Here is a 26,377-nt window from a genome sequence, read left to right on the forward strand (position 1 = left end):
GTCTTGGGTCAGTATTGAAGAGGGTTTCTGTTCCCCTGCCTCACCTGCTGCACTATTGTGTGGCCCTCTTATTGCCATCTCGCGTTGTCCTTATGGTAATTCCATTGTCCGGCAATCGTTACGAATTTGGTCCCAATTCCGAACCCATTTTGGCCTTCAGCACTTACCAGTGGTTTCACCTATAAATCGCAACCCTTTATTCCTCCTTCACTTAATGACGAGGCATTTAATATTTGGCAGAGAGCAGGGATTTCAGTTGTCAATGATATTTACATTGATAATGTTTTCCCCTGCTTTCCTCAATTGAAACAAAAATTCTCTCGCTCTAGTGCACAATTTTTTAGATATTTGCAGCTCTGAAATTTTGTTAAACTCATTCCCTGATTTTCCGAATCTTCCTCCAAAATCTTTGCTTGATCAGATTCTTGAAGTAGCCTTAGATAAAAAGGGTGTGTTGTCTACGCTATACAGGCTGATTTCCTCCATCTCCACTTCCTCTATTCTCTTTTATTAAACAACAATGGGAGTCGGATCTCTGCCTCACATTTGATGACGAGACTTGGAACCGGATCCTGTCCCGTGTTCATACCTCCTCTATTTGTGCACGTCATAGTCTTATCCAATTAAAATGTATTCACCGAATTTACTGGACAAAAGTGAGGTTGGCAAAAATCAAGCCTGGTATTGACCCTCTCTGTGATCGATGCCATCAGGCCCCTGCAGATTTAATACATATGTTTTGGCTATGTCCATCCATTACTTCTTTTTTGGCTATCAATCTTTAATTGTTTTTCTTTAGTGACAAAGAAACAGATCGAGCCTTGCCCTTTGGTTGCACTTTTTGGACTTCCTTCAAATGTCACTGGTTTACCTGGAAATACTGCAAAGACTTTTGCCTTCTTAACCCTCTAAGCACCAAAGTCGCAAAAACCATACTCAATTAAACAGACTGTAGTTCCTAATATGGTGTAATATCTCATTTGTATTCCCTACCACTAGATGGCAGACATATAGTACTTCGATTCTAGACCAAAATGACTTCATATTCCTATTCAAAGTGTTCAACAAATAGCAGAGCAAATGAGCTATTGTGTCATTGATGCGAAATTTCATAGCGTGCAAGTAAATTGTGAGATTTGTGAGAGAAAATTGCCAAATGGCTAATAAAAATTGTACCATGAGGATGAGTTGCAAATGTTACTCGCTGATTCTGACTCTGAAGGGGAATATTTGCCTTTTGGAAATGACGATCGGTCGTCTAATAATCGCGCTTCTTTTTTGCATACATCTTTGCAGCACAATGGTGCAATCGTGCAAGGCGAGAGTGTTCACGAAGCACAAACAAGTGATCATTTCGATCCTTTGCCCAACGGGGATGGGGGTGGCAGGGGTGAATGTGGTCATAGTGTCCATAGGAGAGCTGTTGCTAGAGGCAGAGGCAGCAGGGGTAGGAGAAATAGGGCTGGAAGTAGCACTAGCTCTTTGGATCGAGTCAGAGCGCTCTGGATCCAGTGCCCCAAAGAGGTGGAAGTGGCCGCAGTACACGGTGCAGTCTGTACGCTGTGCCATGCATTGAGAGGTACCATACTCTCAAGAACTATAAACTGTGTCACCTAGATACCTGATTGGGCAGATAGCTGGTCAACTGATCAAAAAATAGGTACATGCATTTTACTATGGCACAGTAATATAGTAATAATTTACTACTTTCTCCTGTTTTATTGTTGGTTTCCTCTTTTCCTGATCATTTAGAATGAGGATAAAAAGACAAAAAAAAACATGCAAATAAGTTCAAACTTAATGAAATCAATTCAATATCTATTATTTCCTGAATATTACTGATGAACTGATCAAAAAGTAGGCTACTGTTCACAAGCGTTTTACTAGTATAATAATATAGTAATAATTTGGTTTCCTATAATTTAGAATGAGGATAAAAAGACAAAAACAACAACAACAACAACAAACATGCAAATAAGTTCAAACATTCAAACATCATCTACTATTTAAAACTCATTCCCTGATTTTCCGAATCTTCCTCCAAAATCTTTGCTTGATCAGATTCTTGAAGTAGCCTTAGATAAAAAGGGTGTGTTGTCTACGCTATACAGGCTGATTTCCTCCATCTCCACTTCCTCTATTCTCTTTTATTAAACAACAATGGGAGTCGGATCTCTGCCTCACATTTGATGACGAGACTTGGAACCGGATCCTGTCCCGTGTTCATACCTCCTCTATTTGTGCACGTCATAGTCTTATCCAATTAAAATGTATTCACCGAATTTACTGGACAAAAGTGAGGTTGGCAAAAATCAAGCCTGGTATTGACCCTCTCTGTGATCGATGCCATCAGGCCCCTGCAGATTTAATACATATGTTTTGGCTATGTCCATCCATTACTTCTTTTTTGGCTATCAATCTTTAATTGTTTTTCTTTAGTGACAAAGAAACAGATCGAGCCTTGCCCTTTGGTTGCACTTTTTGGACTTCCTTCAAATGTCACTGGTTTACCTGGAAATACTGCAAAGACTTTTGCCTTCTTAACCCTCTAAGCACCAAAGTCGCAAAAACCATACTCAATTAAACAGACTGTAGTTCCTAATATGGTGTAATATCTCATTTGTATTCCCTACCACTAGATGGCAGACATATAGTACTTCGATTCTAGACCAAAATGACTTCATATTCCTATTCAAAGTGTTCAACAAATAGCAGAGCAAATGAGCTATTGTGTCATTGATGCGAAATTTCATAGCGTGCAAGTAAATTGTGAGATTTGTGAGAGAAAATTGCCAAATGGCTAATAAAAATTGTACCATGAGGATGAGTTGCAAATGTTACTCGCTGATTCTGACTCTGAAGGGGAATATTTGCCTTTTGGAAATGACGATCGGTCGTCTAATAATCGCGCTTCTTTTTTGCATACATCTTTGCAGCACAATGGTGCAATCGTGCAAGGCGAGAGTGTTCACGAAGCACAAACAAGTGATCATTTCGATCCTTTGCCCAACGGGGATGGGGGTGGCAGGGGTGAATGTGGTCATAGTGTCCATAGGAGAGCTGTTGCTAGAGGCAGAGGCAGCAGGGGTAGGAGAAATAGGGCTGGAAGTAGCACTAGCTCTTTGGATCGAGTCAGAGCGCTCTGGATCCAGTGCCCCAAAGAGGTGGAAGTGGCCGCAGTACACGGTGCAGTCTGTACGCTGTGCCATGCATTGAGAGGTACCATACTCTCAAGAACTATAAACTGTGTCACCTAGATACCTGATTGGGCAGATAGCTGGTCAACTGATCAAAAAATAGGTACATGCATTTTACTATGGCACAGTAATATAGTAATAATTTACTACTTTCTCCTGTTTTATTGTTGGTTTCCTCTTTTCCTGATCATTTAGAATGAGGATAAAAAGACAAAAAAAAACATGCAAATAAGTTCAAACTTAATGAAATCAATTCAATATCTATTATTTCCTGAATATTACTGATGAACTGATCAAAAAGTAGGCTACTGTTCACAAGCGTTTTACTAGTATAATAATATAGTAATAATTTAGTACTTTCTCCTGTTTTATTGTTGGTTTCCTCTTTTCTGATAATTTAGAATGAGGATAAAAAGACAAAAACAACAACAACAACAACAAACATGCAAATAAGTTCAAACATCAATTCAATATCTATTATTTCCTGAATATTATGAAATTCAAGATGGCGTCATAATATGCAAATTAAACAAGTATATTTACACCCCACAAACTTTCGGTCATGCCCAACATTTTTCTAATTTACAGTAGATCTCTATCTTTAAGCCCTTTTAAGCCACAAGCTTTTGAAATCTTGATGTCAAAATCCAGCATTTTTCCTGAATATGTCAGTACTTCTTCTTAGAGTGTGTCAACCTAAGCATTAAGATGTTAATATGACTGTGGCCTGAATCTGGTTAGGAGTCTGTGATTATATGTGTAGATACTTACGTAAGTATATGTATATACTTTAAAGCTGTAAGGTTTTGTTTGTGGAGGTACATGCATACATTTGATAAATGATCGAAATGTCTAAACTTTTATGCTCCAACATATATTCTATACTCAAGACATTGGGCTTGACGTTCTTTGTTTTACAATATGTATTGAGTTTTTATTTTTATTTTTTGTGTTTTATTTAGTTTGTTTAATTATACTTTAATAGTTTTTTTCTTTCTTTAGGGGGGTTAGGATATTTTTTCATGATTCTCCTGTATCTGTATCTTGTTGTTATTGTAAAAGTTCAATAAACAGATTTAATTAAAAAAATAAAATAAAAAAATTTTTTTTTTTTTGGTGTAAGTTAAAGGCAATTTTTGATCTACAGGTGAATATATTGAATCAATACATTTAAATAGAAGTAATTTCTTGACAGTTAAAAGTGTAACAGCCCACTGAATCAGGCTTAATGCCGACAACAACTGAACCACTTGGGAGAGAACTGTCAGGAGACATTTCTTTGCACAAAAGAGGACGATGGTACAAGAGGAATACCAAATCATGGTTATAAATGTGAAAATATAGCAAATGTAACAAGGAAATTCAAACACAATGGACTTATAATGGTACATTACAAATTAAAGGTTACAATTAACTGATTTGCATAAAAAAATTTAACTGCTCATAAGGCAGTTTTTTTCATAAGAACATTTCAATGATATAATTGTTTCTACTTTTTTTCCTGAAATATAAACATTTAAACAGTGGCTTTTCATGATGGATTTATTCAAGCAAACATTTAATATAGAAAACAGCATAAGCAAATATATAAATAATATATATTGATATAGTACATATATTTAGTAAAATTCTCCTCAAGTTAATGTTTTTCTATCTTAACTATCGAGCTATGCTCATTGAACAGCTTTTCTAAGATAAATGTAACATTGTGACAAGCTGTTTTATTGATCTCTTTCTGAGGTTCAAACACATACCGATTGATTATGAGACAATGCACTTTATTAAATTGTACTGTATCTTTCAACATACCTTCTGAGGTTCATTCACGTTTATTTTGTGCTTTAACTAGTAGTAATGAGGAAGAGATGACGCACATGGCACTTGAAAGGAGGCGGCTACAGCAGGTCAAACATGATGTTCTTACCTTCTGGCCCTCACCGCTGGCCAGATAGCAATGACCCAAAACAAAACGATAGGATCCCACATTCACCTGGCACCAGGGCCCAACTAACCGAACATATTCCTGTAGAGAGGCAAGACACGGTGACAAAAAGGTTAAAAAGTCCTTTTAGGCATTAACTAGAAGTATATTATTTAAATTTTTATTTTGTGCAGAGTAACTGCAAACTACATATTCAAATCAAGCTGAGAACTTTGTTGATCTATTTATTATTATTATTATTATTATAAGTAATAAAGACTAAACTCTTAACTTCATATTGACCCCATCTGTACAGTCACATTCAGTGGTCCACTAAAAAAACTACACTGAATCAGCTGTGTACTGTATGTGCATGCAGTATCATATTTAATGCACCCTTGACACTGGAAGTCCAATACTGACAGGAACTGAGCAAAATATGAAGTTGGACAGCAGTAGAAATATTCAAACTTAGGTACTGTAAATGTAAAACAAAGTTTTTAATTTACCAGTCAAACAAGCTCATTAAAAAATTGGCAGCGTGAGTGATCAATGAACAGTGTAATAATTTCAGAAAAAGTTGTCTGTGTTTAGCTTGACGTTAAGTAGCTTAAAAAGTTCTAGAAAGATTTCTGACTCAGAACAGTAATAACTATTTAAAAGAGTAACATTTTCTGCACTCGCTGCCACAATGTCACAACCGCTTTTATTTTTCAAAGCAACAATTTTTTCATTTCAATAAAAAAAATTAATTACTTTTAATCCATCATTGAAAAAAAAATTATTCGTCTGATGTTCACCTCCAAACAATGAGCAATATGAGGTTACGAAAACAAGGTACATGTATATACGTAGCCTATACAATCTGCAAACAAAGGGTTATTAAAAAAAACATTCTAAACCAAAATAACTACTGACTGATTACTATCTTAAAACAAAAGTTAAAATCACTAAATCACTGAAATCACTAAATTAAAAAACATGATATAAGCACAGACTAAACATTAGCTGGTATGAAGAACACAAATTCACTCATCTGAAGACAGCAATTATATTACATTTATAATTCATTAGCATAGTTCCTTTATTTTTATCAGGACAATATACAATCCAGCAAAGTGATAAGTGGTGTCTCACCTGCAGCTGTGCATACTGGCAGTTTACCATCAGGCATTCAGGAAAGAGGAAACTGGGATTGCTGGGCCAGCTAGTGAATGATGTAAGGGAAACACATGAATTACACCTCACCCAGACGCTTTACCATCAAGAATTGGCTGAAAATATCAAGTGTCTAGTAGTGACCTCAAAAGAACCAGGTCGATACTAAAATGAGAACCGATATTGAATACATGCAATGAGCTGACTGACGGGCGACCGCTTTATAATGCTCATGTGCAGATGTAAGTAACAGGCACCCAGGACATGCGGCTGTGGAAGTCTCTGCTTGTATAATGCAAAATGCTTGTATGACACAAAAATTATTTACACAGTTATGTCTAAAGGGACTACGAACATGGTTTTTCTTTATTTTCTGTATTACTAATTTTTTTTCTTGAACTATTCTGGGGCTATATATGTATATATATATATATATATATATGTTGGTGGAACGGTTCAACTTACTCACGGTTCGGTTTGTATCACGGTTTAGGAGTCACGGTAAAATGTTTAAACTGGCAAAGCTTAAACACAGATATCAACGTGTGCGGTTCAGGTCTCACCTGTGCGCGCGTGCTATCAGCATCACCGGGTGTTGACGGAATAAATGCTCATATTCCACATACAGCAGTCGCATTGAACAAGAGTGAATGGTTTGTCCACGTTTTCTTTTCATCGTTGTTGTTGTAATGTATTGGGAAGCCAGAATGCGCATTCATCAACAGAAATCTATATTAGCTGAACCCTGTTTGTTTTACGCGTTACGTAACGTACGGTTCGATTTTTTTTAAACGCAAACCGTTCCACCCCTAATATAATATTAAATGCAAACCGTTCCCCCCCTAATATATAAAATGTTTTTGATTGTTCTTTTGCATATTTGTCACACTTAAAAGATTCAGATCATCAAACAAATTCTAATATGCACAAAGATAATAATAATGCCGTCCAAACCTACCTGGCCCTACGTGAAAAATTAATTGCCCCCTCCAGTTAAATCATGAAAGAACTGTGATTAAGCACATTATTTTAGAAAGCGGAGTTAAATGGCACTAGCACACGCAGGCCTGATTACTGCCAGACCTGTTGAATCAAGAAATCCCTCAAATAGAACCAGTCTGATAAAGTGAAGCATGCTTAAAGAGCAACACATCATGTCACAATCTAAAGAAATTCAAGAACAGATGAGAAGCAAAATAGTTGACATGTATCGGTCTGGAAAGCATATAAAGCATATAAAGCAGAAGTCTGGGTTATAAAGCAATTTCTAAGGCTTTGGAACTCCAACGAACCATGGTCAGAGCCATTATCCACAAATGGAGAAAACTTGGAACAGTGGTGAACCTTCCCAGGAGTGGCCGGCCTACCAAAATTACTCCAAGAGCGCAACGACGACTCATCCAGGAGGTCATAAAAGAACCCAGGACAGCATCTAAAGAACTGCAGGCCTTACTCGCCTCAATTAAGCTCAGTGTTCATGATTCAACAATAAGAAAGAGACTGGGCAAAAACAGCATCCATGGGAGAGTTCCAAGGCAAAAGCCATTGCTGGCCAAAAAGAACACAAAGGCTCGTCTCACATTTGCCAAAAAATATCTTGATTATCCCCAAGACTTTTGGGCAAATATTCTGTGGACTGATGTGACAAAAGTTGAACTTTTTGGAAGGTGTGTGTCCCGTTACATCTGGCATAAAACCAACAGAGCATTTCATAAAAAGAACATCATAGCAACAGTCAAACATGGTGGTGGTAGTGTGATGGTCTGGGGCTGCTCTGCAGCTTCAGGACCTGGATGACTCGCCATAATTGATGGAAGCATGAATTCTCCACTCTATCAGAAAATCCTGAAGGAGAATGTCCAGCCGCCAGTTTGTGACCTCAAGCTCAGGAGCACTTGGGTTATGCAGCAGGACAATGATCCCAAACACACCAGCAAGTCCACTTCTGGATGGCTCAAGAAAAACTAAATTAAGGTTTGAGTGGCCAAGTCAAAGTCCGAACTTAAATTTGATTGAGATGCTGTGGCATGACCTTAAAGGGATCCCTGGGTATTAAGACTTGTATGGCTTAATATAACATAAATTATGTCTCTTCCTGAAATATGTAGTAGAAGACCCATTAAAGGTTTAGGTTACTTTAAAAATCACATCGTTTTATACATATTTTGCACCATTATGGTGTGCTACTGCCGCTACCTGTTGCTAATTTTACCACAACCCAACTCGGAATAGACAACTCGGAAAATAAAATACTGTTATGATGACCACAGCTACTGAAAGAGCTTACAGGTGGAGACGTTTAAGCATAGGCTTAAACCAAATGCTGTACCATCAATTTTTCCCCACATGGAGTCTAAACGCCCCGGATCTCGAGGAAAATCTGCGCTGAGAAACTCCTCTAGCGCCCGCGCATCATGATTAGCGTCGGCATGTTTACAGGATGACATAGCGTTTCTCATGCCGTTTGTAAGCTCTTTCAGTAGCTGTGGTCTACTAAAAGACTCAAAGGCATCAGGACTAAAGTGGAGTGAAAAAAGAAGCGGGTCTTTAGGAAGTTTTATTCATCCACAGGCATCTTCCCATTCTTGCATTGCTTCTCTTGTTGCCCTTCGACTGAAAATTACAACCAAAAGTCACACAATGTGATATCGTATCAGTATTTTATTTTCTGAGTTGTGTTGCGGTAAAAAGCCAAAGACTATAGAAATAAGCGCCAGTAGCTCACCAAGTGCAACCATTTGACGTCATCGACGCAGAATGTACTGTGCACATAAAATAATGGTGCCCCCCATAGTCCAAAAACCATGTATGTTATTTTAAAAAATCGACATCTTTCATGGGGTTTCTACTATATATTTAAATAAGAGACATAATTTACATTATATTAAGCTATACATGTCTTAATACCCGGGGATCCCTTCAAACAGTCCTTTCATGCTCGAAAACCCTCCAATGTGGCCGAATTAAAACAATTCTGCAAAGAAGAGTGGGCCACCATTCCTCCAGCGATGTGAAAGACTCATTGCCAGTTATCACAAATGCTTGATTGCAGTTGTTGCTGCAAAGGGTGGCACAACCAGTTATTAGATTTAGGGGGCAATTACTTTTTCACATAGTGCCAGGCAGGTTTGGACAGCTTTTTTCCCTTAATACATGAAATAATTATTTCAAAACTGCATTTTGTATTCACTTGCAATATCTTTGTGAAATATTAAAATTTGTTTGATGATCTGAATCTTTTTAGTGTGACTTTAGTGATTATTTACTTAAAATTAAATTATAAATTTAAGTATAAATGAAATATTCAAAATACAAAAACAGTTTTGGTATCGAAATTTGTTAGAGAATTGTTCAATTTAATTTATATTGGTACCCACTACTGGTACTTTTGGTATCATGCCAACACTGGTGTCCAGCATACTGCACATCAAGAGGATACAGAAACTGGCAGAGTAGTGTCAGGACACTGGAGATCATTTGTGGCCAGTGCAACATGGCCTGACTGCCCTCCACATCCTGCTGGGAGAGGATCTGAGACATGATGGCTTTACGGGCCACATTCTGGTAGAACAACTCCACCACAGTTTGAGGATTCAACACTAAAAACAAGAGAGAAACAACATGGCGAGGTACAGTCAGCATTCACATCAGCAGGCACAGACTGTCTGTACTGAGGCATTTAATTCATGTTACCTGATCTACTGGATGTAGGAGTTGAGGAGTCGGACAGCTCCAAAACAGACAGGTGCTGAAGATCAGCATTTCTAAAGAGAGAAAAATAATGCATGAAATAATGTCCTTAAATACACCCAGGAACAATTCTCAAAGATGAACCAAAATAAAAGTCTATGTATTATCTCGAATCACGATTAATCGCATGTACATACTATGTAATTATTATAATAATTACAATAACTAGGTAATAACTAGGTACTAAGCCTGAACCTACCCCTAAACCTACCCCTAGCCCATGTAGTTACCCTATATTACCAGAACTTTCTTTGGTAGGTTTACTGCAAGTACACTGTAAGTACATATACTGTAAAATAGTGCAACCGATGTGTGACATTCAGGGATTGAAATTAACTTTTTCACGCACCAGCCAATTTGGCTACTAAATTTTTAAGTTACCGGCCATTCATAACGTCTACTAGCCAAAATAAAATAAATAAATAAAATAAATAAATAAATAAACCAACAGCTTGAGGCGGTCTACACTGAACGTGACAAAGCGATCGTTGCAAATCATTTTGTGTCAGAACTAGGGGTGTGCAATATTGACAAAAAATTACCTCAATATTTTCTAGAATTTTATCGATAAAGATAATTAGACCATATTTTGCTGAGTGTGTTATTGTGCTGATATCTTAAGGACTACCGTGGACAGATGACTCCTAAAGTTTTTGATATATTTCTTATTCTGTGTGGTCAGTTCACAGCAGTGAAAGAAATCTATATTTTCCAATAAGTTTAAATAGATTTTTTTCCTTTTATGTGCATTTTTTAATTTTTACATGGAATGCTTTAACCTGCAGTTACAAATGCATAATGTTTTGATATTTTAAACATGAAATGAATACTAATACTTGAAATTATTTTAAAAATGAAAAGATACATTAAATGTAAAATTAAAACAATTAAAACCGCCAGTAGGTGGCAGCAAGTCGCTGTTAATAATTGACTCATTGCGATTGAACCGAATCATTTAAACGGTTGATTCATTCAGGAACGAAACACCGTCAAGTTGCTCAGAGACGCGAAACAGTGCTGTGGCTGTGTTTGGAATTAGTAGAAATGGAGTAAAAGCAAGCATGGTGTATAAAACATAAGTCTCTTAATATTAACTTATTGTTTATTTAACTGTTGTATAAAATCAATATCTCATTTGTAACCATGCAGATTTTTTTTTTTTTTTTTTTAAATGGCACTCTTCGTGTGATATTGATTAACTATATGAATTGATATATGAGCAATATCGATACCGGCTCTGATATATGATATAGAGCCGGTATCGCTCGAGTACAAGAGTGAAATTGTGTTTCTACAACAGTTCGACAGAACATGTGTGTAATTAAACAAGAACCAATGGAGTGCCTAATAAAACCCTCTTTTGTGCGGAACTACTTCCTTCCGCCACGGATTCAAAGCTCAAGTTGACCGTTAAACATACGTCACTTTTAGAATTCGTATCAAGGGCATGTGCTACTTCAGTTAGGTTATTAGTGAGAAATAATGAGGTTATAAGAGAGCAACAATTGCTCATTTGGATGCAAGACGTGCATCCAAATGAGAGAGAGAGGAAACTAGACGTAAGAGAAAAAAACTAAACTAAACTAGAGAGAAGCTAGACGTTTCTTCTTATATTAACTAACATACTCTACGATTAGCTCAGTGAATAATAAAAAAAAAAAACAGACCCGGCTAGAACAAGCGGAGTGACACAAAATTGTGAAAGGGTGTTCCTGTAGCGATACCAGTACAATATCTCACGGTTCTCAATAGACTTGTCGTGATAGATGGTGCTGACGGTGATACGGTGTGTTAAGACGCATCACCAGTTACGTCACTTGCCCACTGTTGTCAAATCACTCAAAACATGTAATAGCGAGGGGGCATTGATACTATTTCCTATAAATTGTTAGCCAATCATAACAGTGGCTGATTCCCGAGAAGCCTTAAATGACCCGCCCCTTAAAAACAGCCCGTTTCTGAGAGAAGTTCAGAAAGAGGGTTAAAAATAATAGTTTTTCCATATATCTATTCTTTTTTTTTTTGCCAGCGATTTTGATAATTTTCACTAAAATTTGATGGCCTCCAGTATATTTTGCTGTATGGATATTTGAATATGCAATACACCAAAATAAAGATCAGAGCCTCTACATTTAAAGGGGTCATATGATGCGATTTCATTTTTTCCTTTCTCTTTGGAGTGTTACAATCTCTTGGTGCATAAAGAAGATCTGTACTTTATCAACACTTGAATATAGGTAGGTTTCATAAAAAATTAATAATTTTAAGCAAAAAGGTGAGAATATCACATTTTTATCAAAAACTACATCTGGATAATATTCAGTACGATTATCAAAGCATAAATCCAGTAAATCGCTCCATCAACAGACGTATACCACGTCCTGGATCAACATTTAACTCCGTAACATTATGCAGTTTTCATTTATATAATTTTAAGCAAAAAGGTGAGAATATCAAATTTTTATCAAAAACTACATCTGGATAATATGTAGTACGATTATCAAAGCATAAATCCAGTAAATCGCTTCCATCAACACCTCCAAAGCTTGCACAGACATATACCATTTCCTGGATCAACATTTTACTCTGTAACATTATGCAGTTTTCATTTATATGCTGTCTATTGCTGATGATTGCATTATTTTTATGCATACATCTGTATTTATGTATACATCTGTTTACATAAGAGATAGCTTGTTTCTCCGTCCTGTTCACGTGAGTTTTTGTTTGGGAGGTTTTGTACTCGTTCAGAAGATGCGTAATAGCGCCCCTGAGTGTATAGCAGTGAAAACACGGAAAGCTGTAAAAACTCATCTTTGGCGGGGAAACGTTTTCTTGTAAAAGATGAGATAACTCGTCAATGGCGGGGAAAGAGTTAAGAAAGGAAGTGGAGGAAATGTAACGTTGCTAGGTGATTTTTGCTTTGGAACCTTCAGAAAACTTTTAACTATTCTTCTCAGAACTGACTTTGCTGACTATATCGACTTCAAACTGGTGTAGCTTTGACAGATTCTAACAAATCATACATCATTTTGAAGGTCTTTTAATAGAGAATGTGAATTTTCTCATTCATATCTTTGCTCATGTTTGGCTCATTATGATTCATTTTGGTCACAAATGTCTTGCTCGTGCCTAAGAAATAATTAAGCTTTTTTTGAGCATTTACAAAGTGTCAATTGCTTTGGATTATTGGGAGAAAACATGAAACAGTGGGACATATGATAAAACGTTTATCTTTGTGAGGAATATAATTAAACTTGATATAGTGCTGAAACTTCTATTGCTGTCTATGCTCAAGAACTTTGCCACCATCACAGCCCTACGGTACACACACATTTGCATTAAGAATCATAGCTTACATATAAGAAGAAGAATCGCTTTATGTATCCCCCAATTGTAAGTCGCTTTGGATAAAAGCGTCTGCTAAATGACTAAATGTAAATGTAAATGTAAATATAAATGTGAATTTTTTTTGTGGATTGGGCCATGTGGACTCACAGTATGTCAAGTGGAACAGATGAGGACAGCGTCAGGCTCATCTGTTTGAGCAGGTGATATGAGCACAGCAGACTAGAGCATCGAGGAATCAAGTCCTGCTGCAGCTGCAGTAACGGAGCACTGCCTGCAACAAACACCTGCACAAACAAACCATTAATCCATAAGAGTACAGGAGCTAGGACTGTCAACAGGGCTTTAAAAATTATTTTTCACTTAAATATTTCCAGAATTCAATCTGTATTCAAATTCTACCAAATTCTTTTTTCAGTAAGGGGAACTGCAGGTTTTTAAGTCAGCAATCCACAAGAGATTGGATACACATAAACCGCACCGTTTTACATTCTCAAGGCAGTTCCAGAGATAATTCACAGTTTTTGAATTTAGCCTTAGTTTTTGACAAAATATCCTGTACATTTAGTCAATGTTTCATATATACAGTGGGGCAAAAAAGTATTTAGTCAGCCACCAATTGTGCAAGTTCTCCCACTTAAAAAGATGAGAGAGGCCTGTAATTTTCATCATAGGTATACCTCAACTATGAGAGACAAAAATTCCAGAAAATCACATTGTAGGATTTTTAAAGAATTAATTGGTAAATTCCTCGGTAAAATAAGTATTTGGTCACCTACAAACAAGCAAGATTTCTGGCTCTCACAGACCTGTAACTTCTTCTTTAAGAGCCTCCTCTGTCCTCCACTGGTTACCTGTATTAATGGCATCTGTTTGAACTCCTTATCAGTATAAAAGACACCTGTCCAAAACCTCAAACAGTCACACTCCAAACTCCACCATTAATCTCATGTAAAGGGTGCATTTGGATGAGTTAATTAACATGCTAGCAAAGGGCTTGAGTTTAATGGTGCACCATTCAGCTTCAATTCAAGCTGTAATATATCATTCAGTTTATTCTGTTATTTTGATTAGATAATAATCAAGTATTTTAGAATAGAAGCTGTTAAAGTGTGAGAGTATACATACAATATCCATACATATAATTTCAGTGCTATGGCCTTTGTGTAGATATTTAAAGATGGCGATGACTGTTGAAATTAAATGGTAACACTTTACAATGAGACTCCATTTGTAACATTAAGATGAATGAAAGCTGTATAAGTATTATTCCGGGTGTTAATCAACATTTATTATTACTAATACATTTTTAAATTAAGTTTCTTCTGTTAACATTAGTTAAACTATTAACTAACTTTAATGATAAAATAATAATTAATATAAATATCTTTATTCAATTAAAAAGTATGGTTCAGTACTGTTTTTTTTAAAATAGTAAAGCACTATTTTGGTTTCGTTCAGTATCCATTTTACAAACTACCGGTTTATTAATCATTACTGGCCAGTGTGGTCCAACCTATCTATCGGCATCGGTAAAATCCACTACGGCTCTCTAAAGCAATGCAGAATATTTCCCTTGATATTGTAATTGTAAAGATTCTTCAAAACATTGCTTGTGCATCATTAAAGTGTGAAGTAAATTCTGTTCTAGTCAATTATCAACAATGTATTTTAAATAAAATGTGCTAATCGGTGCTTATCACACGTCTTGAAATCAAAAATTTGCATTTTCTACCTTAAAGGACGTTTTTGTAGTTCAAGTCTCAATATCACAAACAGCCCTAACTGAGACACGTGCTAAGTATATGTGTGTGTGTCTGCTCACATTATCTCCGTTTCGCAGGTACAGCTGCTGCAGGATGAGCAGGTCTCTGCAGAGCAGAGTTCGTGTCATAGCGGTCTGACACACAGCTTGACAGATCAGACTAGCGGCCACACTGCTGCCGTAGAGCTGGGAGAGGCTAATGCGCACTCTCAGAGACTGACCTGCAACAGTCATGATCAGGGGAAGAGTCCAAACATGCATATTAACAAAAAGGGGGTCATGCTTTAATACTCTTTCTCAATAGAGCCCGACCGATATGTTTTTTTTGGGGCCGATGACGATACCGATATTAGGGAGTAAAAAAAGTCAGACACCGATATATCGGCCAATATTTTTTATGTGTATATGTTCTGTAAAAAACTAAATTTCATATCGGCGGTATATTCGCTGATACGATATATCTGCGACAGGCTCATATCGGCCGATAAAATCAGCAAAATGATATATCGGCTGGGCTCCAGTTCTCAACTTGCACAAAAGAGTTTTCTTTTGTTTATTCTTTTGTCCTTTACAGACAAAAGAATAAACAAATAAACAAAAGAAAAATCTTTCAGCCATTTACACACAACAAAACAGACTATAAGCAGGGGCTATCAAAATCACAAACACTAAAAAGTCACAACTGCCAATTATTCCTTTGATATTGTAAATGTGATAATACATATGTATTGGCAATTAATATATTACACATATAGTTTAAATATATAATTATTTTATTAATAGAATTTATATAAAAATACTTTTTTTGTGCGGCATGCCTTATTTCTTATGTAGGCCACACATCCAGAACAAAATGTTATCGAATTACTTCACTGCTCTTTTATAACAAGTACAAGTATTGGGACACCCCCTTCTAATGAACAGACTCGACTACTTTAGTAATTTCCATGAGAACAAATCTTAATGTTAAAGGGTTAGTTCACCCAAAAATGAAAATTAGCCTGTGTTTTACATATTTCCGTTTGAAATATGGATATTTTTCTGACAAAAACGCATGGATTCGCTACAGGAGGCCTTCATTCACCCACCGGAGCCGTGTGAGGCACGTTTTATTATTGGATGCACACGCTTTATTTAACGTGTTTTGGACTATTCAACAGAAACGCCCGCTGACTGGAATAATAGAGTTTAGAAGAGCCAGGACACTTTTTAATATAAATCCGACTGGATTCCTCTGAAAGAAGAAAGTCATATACACCAAGGATGGCTTGAGGGTGAGTAAAACAGGCTATTTTTCATTTTTGGGTGAACTAACCCTTTAAAGCATATAATGATATTCTAGGGAATTGTGTGCTTCTAATTTTACAGCAACAGTTTGGACAGTACCCTTTTCTATTCTAACATGACAATGCCTCTGTGTATAAGGCAAGGTTCAAAAAGAAAAGATTGACTGAGTCGGTGGGGAAGAACTTGACTCGTCTGAACACATCTGCTGTGACTTTAAATGTAGATCTTGAGCCAAAAACTCATCGCCAAACACCAATGACTTGTACATATGGGTGCAGTCATTTTAGACACTTCCAAACCTGTTGCAACAGGGATGGAAATACAATTTTTAAATACATGAATTATGTTTCCATCTTTGTTGCCACAGTTTTGGAAGTGCCTTTTTCTGTTCTAAAGCAGGGGGTGTCCCAAGACTTTTGTCCATATAGCGCATGTACAAGTCATTGGTGTTTGGCGATGAGTTTTTGGCTCAAAATCTACATTTAAAGTCACAGCAGATGTGTTCAGACGAGTCAAGTTCTTCCCCACCGACTCAGTCAATCTTTTCTTTTTGAACCTTGCCTTATACACAGAGGCATTGTCATGTTAGAATAGAAAAGGGTACTGTCCAAACTGCTGCTGTAAAATTAGAAGCACACAATTCCCTAGAATATCATTATATGCTTAAACATTAAGATTTGTACTCGTGGAAATTACTAAAGTAGTCAAATCTGTTCATTAGAAGGGAGTGTCCCAATACTTTTGGCAGTATAGTGTATATCAAGAGAGTGCCTCAAAGGTTGATCTTCACTATCAATATACAATATGTAGCACTTCAATTAAATTCGGTCAATTTTGAACCTTGATATGAATGAATTCAGAAAAATGACAATGATTTTTTGGGTAAATTACTCTTCAGACAACAAGATCATTCACCACAGAACCCTTCAAAAGGTGCATATAAAAGGTGTACCAGTGGGTCTGGTGTCCGTCTCTGCATCAGTCTCCAGGTCCAGTTCTCTCAGCAGCGTGTTTATTGCAACAGTGGGGTTACTGATGTCTTGCAGTTTGTTTAAAATGTCCTGAATCACATTCCCACTGAAGAAAATATTTCACTTTAGACATCAAGCTGATCCGTGTGACTGCATTAAATCAGTGATGTGAGGGATACTGACTTGTCACTGGCCAGAAGACCCTCCAGTACTTTTTCCGACACTTTCTCTGGAGACAGCAGGTCCTCAAGGGCTTTGTCCATCTCATAGGCCATGTCCTCTGGAAGAGACTCGCTCACCATGCGGAGACACTGAACGAGCTGCAGGACATCACGGCTCAAATTCGAATCTAATAAAAGACCACCATTAACGACTGCTTGCTCGATTACTTCCTGTCAACTGTGGCTGCTTGTCTTACTAAGTGGGCAGATCATAGCATTAATAAACTGAAAAGGGGATCAGAAGAAGTCTCTCCCCAGCTCACTAGATGATTCATTATAAGTTAATCTATAAGGCATATGCCACTCCGTTTATTATATAAAATGAAGAAAAAGTCTGACCCTTTTTGTCACCTGTGTAACAGCTCAAGTCAAGGTACATATATGCATATATTCTGGAACTGTTCCCAAATTGTGTTGTTCTGGTCCTCTGTAAGGGACTTATTGTCTGATCTTCTGAGGACTCAGATCCAAAAGGACTGACTGTTTTCAGGGCTCCAGACTGCGACCAAATGATCGCATTTTGCGACCACCTTGTTGTTTAACTCATAAGCGCTGCCATTTCTGTTGCATATGAGGAAACAACGTTATCCGATAAGACACAATGTGCATAAACTACGATGGAAGCATATTTACTGAATAATTTCCTTCATGCGCATTGAAAAAGTCATGTGACTTTGTGCTATGAGACAGGATAACTTGACTAGCAGCGGACCGATCTCATTGACAGCATCTACAGGTGCATCTCAATAAATTAGAATGTCATGGAAAAGTTAAGAATTTAATTCAGCAACTCAAATTGTGAAACTCGTGTATTAAATAAATTCAATGCACACAGACTGAAATAGTCTTTGCTTCTTTTAATTGTGATATTTTGGCTCACATTTAACAAAAACCCACCAATTCACTATCTCAACAAATTAGAATACTTCATAAGACCAATAAAAAAAAAATTTTTTTTAGTGAATTGTTGGCCTTCTGGAAAGTATGTTCATTTACTGTACATGTACTCAATACTTGGTAGGGGCTCCTTTTGCTTTAATTACTGCCTCAATTCGGCGTGGCATGGAGGTCAGAATCAGAATCAGAATGAGTTTTTATTGCCAGGTATGTTTACACATACCAGGAATTTGTTTTCATGACAGAAGCTCCACAGTGTAACAGAATGACAGTGACAGAACAAAAACACAGATAATAAAAAATAGAAAAAACACAACCCTGAGGAGCTCCAGTGCTGATCGTACGGGTGCTGGATGTGTAAATCACTGAGGTGATCAGTTTGTGGCAAACTTTTCCATGACATTCTAATTTATTGAGATGCACCTGTATATGTTGTTCTGGTCATTCTGAAATGCCTGAGCAAAGTCTGTCGTCAAAGTATTTCTGTATAATTACTGTCTTACACGACAAGCATCCGAAAGCAATGACCGCATTTATTGTGTTTATCATATATGAAAATTATAATATTCAGTGGCTTCTCCTAGTGATATTTAGTGCCAGTTTACCAGGAAGTGACTATTTTGCACTCTTTGACTCGATGGATAGAAACTTTATTCAGTGATTTATTTGCAAATGTTTTATGCGATATTCCAGTTTTGCGCATAAGTTTAATTTGAATCTTTGGAAGGAAACACAGCTACTGTTGGTTGATCAAAAAAGGATTCTGTCCGCTGCTTTTACTGCTGCCAAAAAAGTTATCCTGAAAATAGGGCTGGGCAATTGTTCCGATTTTATAGAATAAATAGAATTTTATATTTTGCCACGATTTTATGTTTTATAAATAGAGGAATCACGATTTTGAATAGAAATATTACCAAACGCTAGAATTAGACACTGACAATATGCCAATGATAACAGCAAAGAGAAAAGAATGATCCAATCTCAAGTCAGCGCACATGATTAACCACTCACGAGTGACGCGCTCTGTGAAGGACCAGAAGTAGAATATATCAAAAGGGGCCATTCACACAGAAAGTGCTTTTGTGTTGACAAAGATGTGACTTGGGCAGTGGAATAGGAAAAAATGCAGTAAGATGGGAGTTAACTTCTTTTAACTTGAGTGCCTCATTTTTAGACTGCTGTTTCCTGCAAGAAACGTGAGCACAACAGTCAAACCATGTTTACATCGAAAAAACAATGGAAAAGCAGTGCAATCGAATAAAAAACCTGTAACTACTACTGTATGTCTGATATTTCATGTTTGCATCAGGGTGACAGACTAAAAGCTGCTGTTGTCTTTACATAACATTTATAGTTAATGATAGTCTACTGGTGTTATACCGTCAGTCATTTTGAATTTGAATTACACTGACTTTTGAGATTTTTTTAAAAAGCATTTCCTTGCATTATTTCTGAACATATAACATGTATAAGACAAGTTTGTATAATATGTAGCTGTAGTTCATGTGATTTGTTTAACATTTACATCATGTTGACAACTTCATGTGTGCTGCACTTGGAATAGAATTTTCTTTAAGAAGAGGGTTAACAAAGAAAAGGTTACTTGAATCATGTAGTTACACTTTCAAGTTGACTAGTTAATAAATACCGTAAAAATGGGTCAAACGTTCTGTAAAAGAAACGACATGTTATTATTTCGCCATATCGCCCAGCCCTATCTGAAACAGTGGTTGGATCTATCTACCCCAGTAATGTTTATGTACTGGACATCGCTCTTTGGGAGTGTACAAATACATATACAACAGCCAAAATACATGGCGCCACCAGAAGGACAATACAATTTTGGTTGGACCTTATTGAAATTTGATCAGACCTCTTGAAATCTTGAGATGTACTTGTTATCCATCAAATTTTGTTTTGGTTATAGTTTTATTTTTCTGGCATACAATCTTCATTGTTACAATTCTTTTCCTTTATTTAGTTATTTATTTAATCTTTGCATATGGACAGATCTTGGGCTCTGTTGTAAATAAGTTATAAATCTAAAATGTTTTTAGCTGTTCAAGCAGTGTCTCAAGGCATTGCCCTCTTACCCTCAGCAATTAGAGTCTCCTCTTCAGAAAACAGGTATTCATCCGAGGACAGGTAAAGATGGTCGACAGCAAAGCAGGGAAACAGGAAAGACACAAAGCCCTAGGAAAGCAAAGTAGAAAGATTAGCGCCCAACCAATACATGACCAGGGCTGATACTTGACATTTTTAAAATACTGTCATCGGCCTGTAGGTTTTATGTCTGTTTGACTGGGGAGAACTGAAAATGGGACTTTTATTTTGATGGTGATGATAACCACATTACAACACACACAGACAAGATGCACATTGGCTCATGATATTTCATTCACTCCAAAGTTTTCAACTCTCATTCTTTTTCCGCTGTCAGGTCTAATAATAAGAAGGCACACGCTATAATGAAACATATAATACCTCTGACATCCAAAAAATATGATTTGAATACATTTTTTTGAATATCTAATAAACAGGGGTACACAAGTTTTTCAGCCTGGTTCTCATAAGAGAACCTGGAGATTTGGTTTGGTCCTCAAAGTGCACAGTGTAACCCATTAAATACAACTATAAAAAATAAATTAATCGTAGTGATAATATTCTTGCACTTTTTTTATATTTAGTTTTTTTTAAATAAAATAATAAACTAAATAATAAAGTGTGATAATACTATTATATTTTAAAATAAAATGCCAATATTTACCTTTTTTTTTCTTTTAAAATCAGCAGGCTTTTATTTTGGCGGGTTGCGGGCAAGTAAGTTTCTGCGTTTACGGGTTTAGCGCTGCCGACTGAAGCGCATCAGTGTGGAGGTCTGCATTCCCGTGGCTCTCCCGGCCGGATTTTTTGCGCCGCGGGATTAAATTCCCGAATAAAACGCGGTAGCGGTCGGTAACTCTGGTGTAATTGGAACGGGAGCGGGCGGTCTAACAATATCCTGTTCCCGACGTCCATTTAGAACAGCATATCTGCGCTTTATTCTTAATGACCACCGGTACAGCCTGCACTCAGGACTGTTATGCACGCGCGCTTTTACCGTCACGCGTTTTATTTGCGGGGTCTGTGCGCAGCATGTGCATAACGATGCTCAGAGCAGGCTGTACCGGTGGTAAATATACGGCCCTCAGACAGAACAGGCAGGTTGTCGATGAGTGACAGAGCAGAATAAGGATGGAGCAAAGTGTGAATGCGCTGTCCTTGAAGGACGTTCAACTCGGTTTTGTTTATATTTTGCTTAGCCTATAATTTTAAATGAAAGATGTCGTATTTATTTTTCTCTGCAACACTTTTCCTACCGTGTTAACAGAAAAATGTCAAACAAATTTAGTATTTTGACAAGACGAATAAAAATAGCTAGGATATGTTTGTACAACCTACATTTTTATTTTTTTCTCTTTGCAACACTTTTTTTCCTATTGTGTTATCAATGTTAAACGAATTGTATCCTGACAAGACGAATAAAAATAAGAAATACAATTTTTGTACAACATTTTTATTTTCTCTTGACACTTTTTTCCCTACTTGTGTTGCATAAAATATTAAACTAATTTTGTCTCTTAAGATAATTCATATAAATTCAAGTCAAAGTCAATAAATTCAAGATCTTGACAAGACGAATAAAAATAAGAAATACAATTTTTGTACAACATTTTTATTTTCTCTTGACACTTTTTTCCCTACTTGTGTTGCATAAAATATTAAACTAATTTTGTCTCTTAAGATAATTCATATAAATTCAAGTCAAAGTCAATAAATTCAAGATCTTGACAAGACGAATAAAATAATATACGATTTTGTGCAGAATACACTTTTATTTGACAGCCTCTCTCTCTTTCAGTAGCGGAAATTTAAATATGAGATCTAAATTTAGCGGGAACGGTCGGGTCGGGAAGAAAATTATTCTAAGCGGACAGCGGGTGAACAAAGAGTGAATATATAGCGGGAGCGGGTGGGTGCGGAATATAACCTTGCGGGAGCGGGACTAAAAAAACAGTCCCGCGCAGACCTCTACATCAGTGAAGGAAATGTCATGGTTTTGCATTGTGCTTTGAAAATGGCAGTGGGTAGCCTAGATTTATGCTTTCAGTTTGAATAGAAATCTTATACAGTATGACAGTTTGTCGATCTAAAATGATAATTGTGCATTAACAGCTGTCAACCATGTCGATATGCAAATGCGCTGTCAGAACTGATTTACACAGCACATTTTTTATTTTGGTCCCACATGCTGACCTCTTATGTGCACCCCTGCTAATAAAGACTGAATTCCCCCAAATATCATAAAACCTCAAAAATGTGTTTTATTCTGCATTTAGTGTACCAAATCCATACTTAAATAAAAAATAGCAACCTTTCTGCAGCAACAGTAGTACTGTGTTGATCCGTAAATTTCCATAGCCAGTGTAGAATTTCTGTTCAATAAGTTTTGTCTTTCAATCTTTGACAATTTTCAATCTGGTTTCCGACCGCATCACAGAACAGAAACAGAGACAGCACTCATAAAGATAATAAATGATATTTGCTTAAATTCTGATTCTGGCAAAATATCAGTGCTGGTACTACTAGAGCTCAGTCCTGCGTTTGACACGGTCGATCATAGCATACTTCTAGAGAGACTGGAAAACTGGGTCGGGCTTTCTGGGATGGTCCTCAAATGGTTCAGGTCATACTTAGAAGGGAAAGATTATTATGTGAGTATAGGAGAGCCTTATCTCCAAATGACCACAGCCCCATTGACTCCCTCTGCCAATGCATTGATGAAATAAACAGTTGGATGAGCCAAAACTTTCTTCAGTTAAGCAAGGAGAAAACTGAAGTAATTGCATTTGGAAACAAAGTTGAAGTTCTTAAGGTGAATGCATACCTTGAGTCTAGGGGTCTAACAACTAAAAATCAAGTCAGGAATCTTGGCGCATCATTCAAAGCATAAGATAACATGACTATCTGCGAAAAAAAGTACACAATGTTTATAAACCAATTATGATTAAGTTGCTTAAACAACTATAAACAAAACAGCATCATGTATGTATGCATAGTTTAATACAAATGGTGGAAAGCCGATTGGCACAGAGAACATTCTTCATTTAAAAACATGAGATGCAGTGGGATAGGGAAAAACCCGCCATAAAGTCTCGATATACGTTTTTTTCAAAGTTAAACTTGCATTAATTTTACATGGCTTTCTAAACATGCGGCTCTTTTGTGCGAGACGCGAGTGCAACAGTAATAGATGTCCGTCTAGAAAATGTGTGAAACATGCATTCTGTGCGAACGGCTTGGTTTCAGTTTTGATGTAAACAAGATCATCCCCGCATTGATGTTCTCTTTTTCCGCTATATTTTTAATGAACAACGCAGCAGCTTAATGGCTTCAACTGGATAGGCTAACAAAAACATTATAATGCAACATCGTCATCGCGTCTCGTGCGCCGCTGATAAGGCTGCCTCCTTAACGCACACCTAAAATTAGAATGCAACGTTTTTGCATTCAAATGTGGATTTTTATTTTAAATTCGATGAATATTCGAAATTAAAAAAAATTTTTGACAGCCCTATTAGCCACATTTAAATCCAGACTCAAAACTCATATGTTTAGCTGTTCATTTAGTGAATGAGCACTGTGCTACATCCGAACTGACTGCACTGTATTTTATGCATAATCTTTTTCTATTCTTAACTGTTTATTCATTTTAAATCAATTTTAGTTTATTTTAAAAGTTAAAAAAAAAATGTAATGATTATTTTAATTCCTTTTATGTAAAGCACTTTGAATTACCATTGTGTATGAAATGTGCTATATAAATAAACTTGCCTTGCCTTTAGTGGTGTCACGCCACTCATGTCCAGAATAGACAAGGTTCTTTGTTATTTTATCACTTTCATTTAATCTTTTCAATGCAATTTTTTACATAATTGAACAATATTTGAAGGCTACGTGCTAATGTTTTAACATTTGTTTTTACTTATAATTATTAATAGCATTAATAACTAATCCACCAAAGTCCGCAAAATTGTACAGTACAAAATTGTACTGGTATTGGTACAATACTGGTATTGTACCTACTGAAATTTGGTACAGTCACAACACTATTCTGCATGTCTCAGCACTCATAAATGTTATGTGAATGTCCACTAATGCATAAGGGGATTTTTTTATGTCAATGGAGGCATGCGAGAGAACAATTTTTGATTGTAGAACTTTGCGGTGCTATATCCAATTAGTCACTATGTCCAATTATTGTCATATTTACTGCAAACTATACATGTAACTGTACGTTGACCTTATTGAGAAAATGTGACTCCCAGTGCGCACAAACTACTGAATGTACTGCTGGTTTGTTTTGCAGCACTAAAGTTTTGTAAGCACTACTCAGGCAGTGTCCTGCACTAGCTGCAGATACTCATGAAATCCATCTTCAAAATCAGAATATTGCTTCAAATAAATAAATAAATAATTAAATGTTATAACTATAAGGCTATATAAATATAAATATACTATATTTATACTAAGTATAAATAGCGATAGAAGGCTATTTACACTAAGTGAAAGTAAAATTTTCTTAGCGATAGATGCTATTTACACAGTGCAAATAGCAATGGATTCTGATTCTGAGAAAATAGCAGTATTTTTTTGCCATATGCCATTTAAACTAAGTGCAAATAGATTCCATTTACATTATAATAAAATAGCAGGATTTCCTGATATTTATACTACTTAATGCAAATAGTGGCAATTATCTGCACCTCAGTATTGTAGTACATTATGAAACAGTATGCAATAATAACGTATTAAGTGTAAATTATCATTTTAATTCAAATTATTAAATGGACGCCACCATATTGGGACAATTAAGCCCTCTCTACACCTACCCTAACCAAACACTTTATTTTCAACTTTTTGATTATTTCCTTTATATTTATTGAAAATAAATGCCTTTCCGATGTGCTATGAGATTTGAAAAAAGAGGAAAAAAAGTTTGGTAAAAGCAGTTTCCAACTTGGTTCGATCATGTCAAAAATGACTACGTCACACACTTTATCATCTATGCCACGCATAAGGGGATTTTTTTTTTTTTATGTCAATGGAGGCATGCTAGAAGACTATTTTTGCATTTAAACAGACACTCCATAAAATATAATTAAACAATATTGCAATTATTAACAAAAATTATTTGACTTCATCTAAATTAAGTCTTCCAGCTGTGCGGCTGGGATCTGGTACCTTCTTGAGGACGCAGACCATGGCTGTGGCAGGGCTGATGTGCAGGGCGAGTGGCGTGGATAGTACATCCTGGTACTGCAGGCAGCAGGCGTAAAACTTGGACCAGAACTCCACCTGCAGCAGACGGTAGTCCTCCTGACAGAACTCGTACTCGGTCACGCTGCCTTGCAGCTGAAAACAACGTTTAGTGGTAACACAAATGAAGAAATTAACACAAAGGGGAAAACAGCACCACCTTACCTCATTTTCCACTGTGACCGTAACCTCTTTCTTCAGCTCCTCCCACGACAAGTCAGAATATCGCTCTGTACCTCGCTTGTAAATCTGGACAAAAGGAATGAACGCCTCTAAATAAATCTAATGTGAACTATGCATTTACCTGCTCCAATTTAAGACCCTTTTGAGGCCTAAGATCATAAAACAGGTAAAATAATTATAATAAATGTTCCTCTGTTTTTTTTATTTTACAAATAACTAATGGCATTTACAAATACTAATGTACATATATAAAGCTGTAAGCTCTAATCATCAAAATTAAAACAAAAATAACTTTTGAAATGTTTTACTTTACATGTAAT

The 26,377-nt window shown here is 36.4% G+C and overlaps 1 protein-coding gene across 1 annotated transcript in view; it reads right to left on the bottom strand.

Annotated features, from left to right (window-relative positions):
* nup160 (nucleoporin 160) overlaps positions 1–26,377 on the bottom strand; it is an 89,455-nt gene that overhangs the window by 43,354 nt on the left and 19,724 nt on the right. The window contains exons 11-21 of the mRNA XM_016244124.1: positions 26,040–26,123; positions 25,800–25,970; positions 20,609–20,708; positions 17,581–17,746; positions 17,379–17,503; positions 15,200–15,360; positions 13,525–13,661; positions 9,970–10,040; positions 9,716–9,875; positions 6,256–6,325; positions 5,122–5,220 (exon numbers count right to left, since the gene is read on the bottom strand). Coding sequence (XP_016099610.1) covers positions 5,122–5,220; positions 6,256–6,325; positions 9,716–9,875; positions 9,970–10,040; positions 13,525–13,661; positions 15,200–15,360; positions 17,379–17,503; positions 17,581–17,746; positions 20,609–20,708; positions 25,800–25,970; positions 26,040–26,123 — 1,344 coding nt within the window. The remainder of the gene's footprint in view (positions 1–5,121; positions 5,221–6,255; positions 6,326–9,715; positions 9,876–9,969; positions 10,041–13,524; positions 13,662–15,199; positions 15,361–17,378; positions 17,504–17,580; positions 17,747–20,608; positions 20,709–25,799; positions 25,971–26,039; positions 26,124–26,377) is intronic.

The sequence above is a fragment of the Sinocyclocheilus grahami genome, unplaced genomic scaffold, assembly GCF_001515645.1.
Source record: "Sinocyclocheilus grahami isolate Dianchi unplaced genomic scaffold, SAMN03320097.WGS_v1.1 scaffold709.1, whole genome shotgun sequence".
NCBI classification, from domain to species: domain Eukaryota; kingdom Metazoa; phylum Chordata; class Actinopteri; order Cypriniformes; family Cyprinidae; genus Sinocyclocheilus; species Sinocyclocheilus grahami.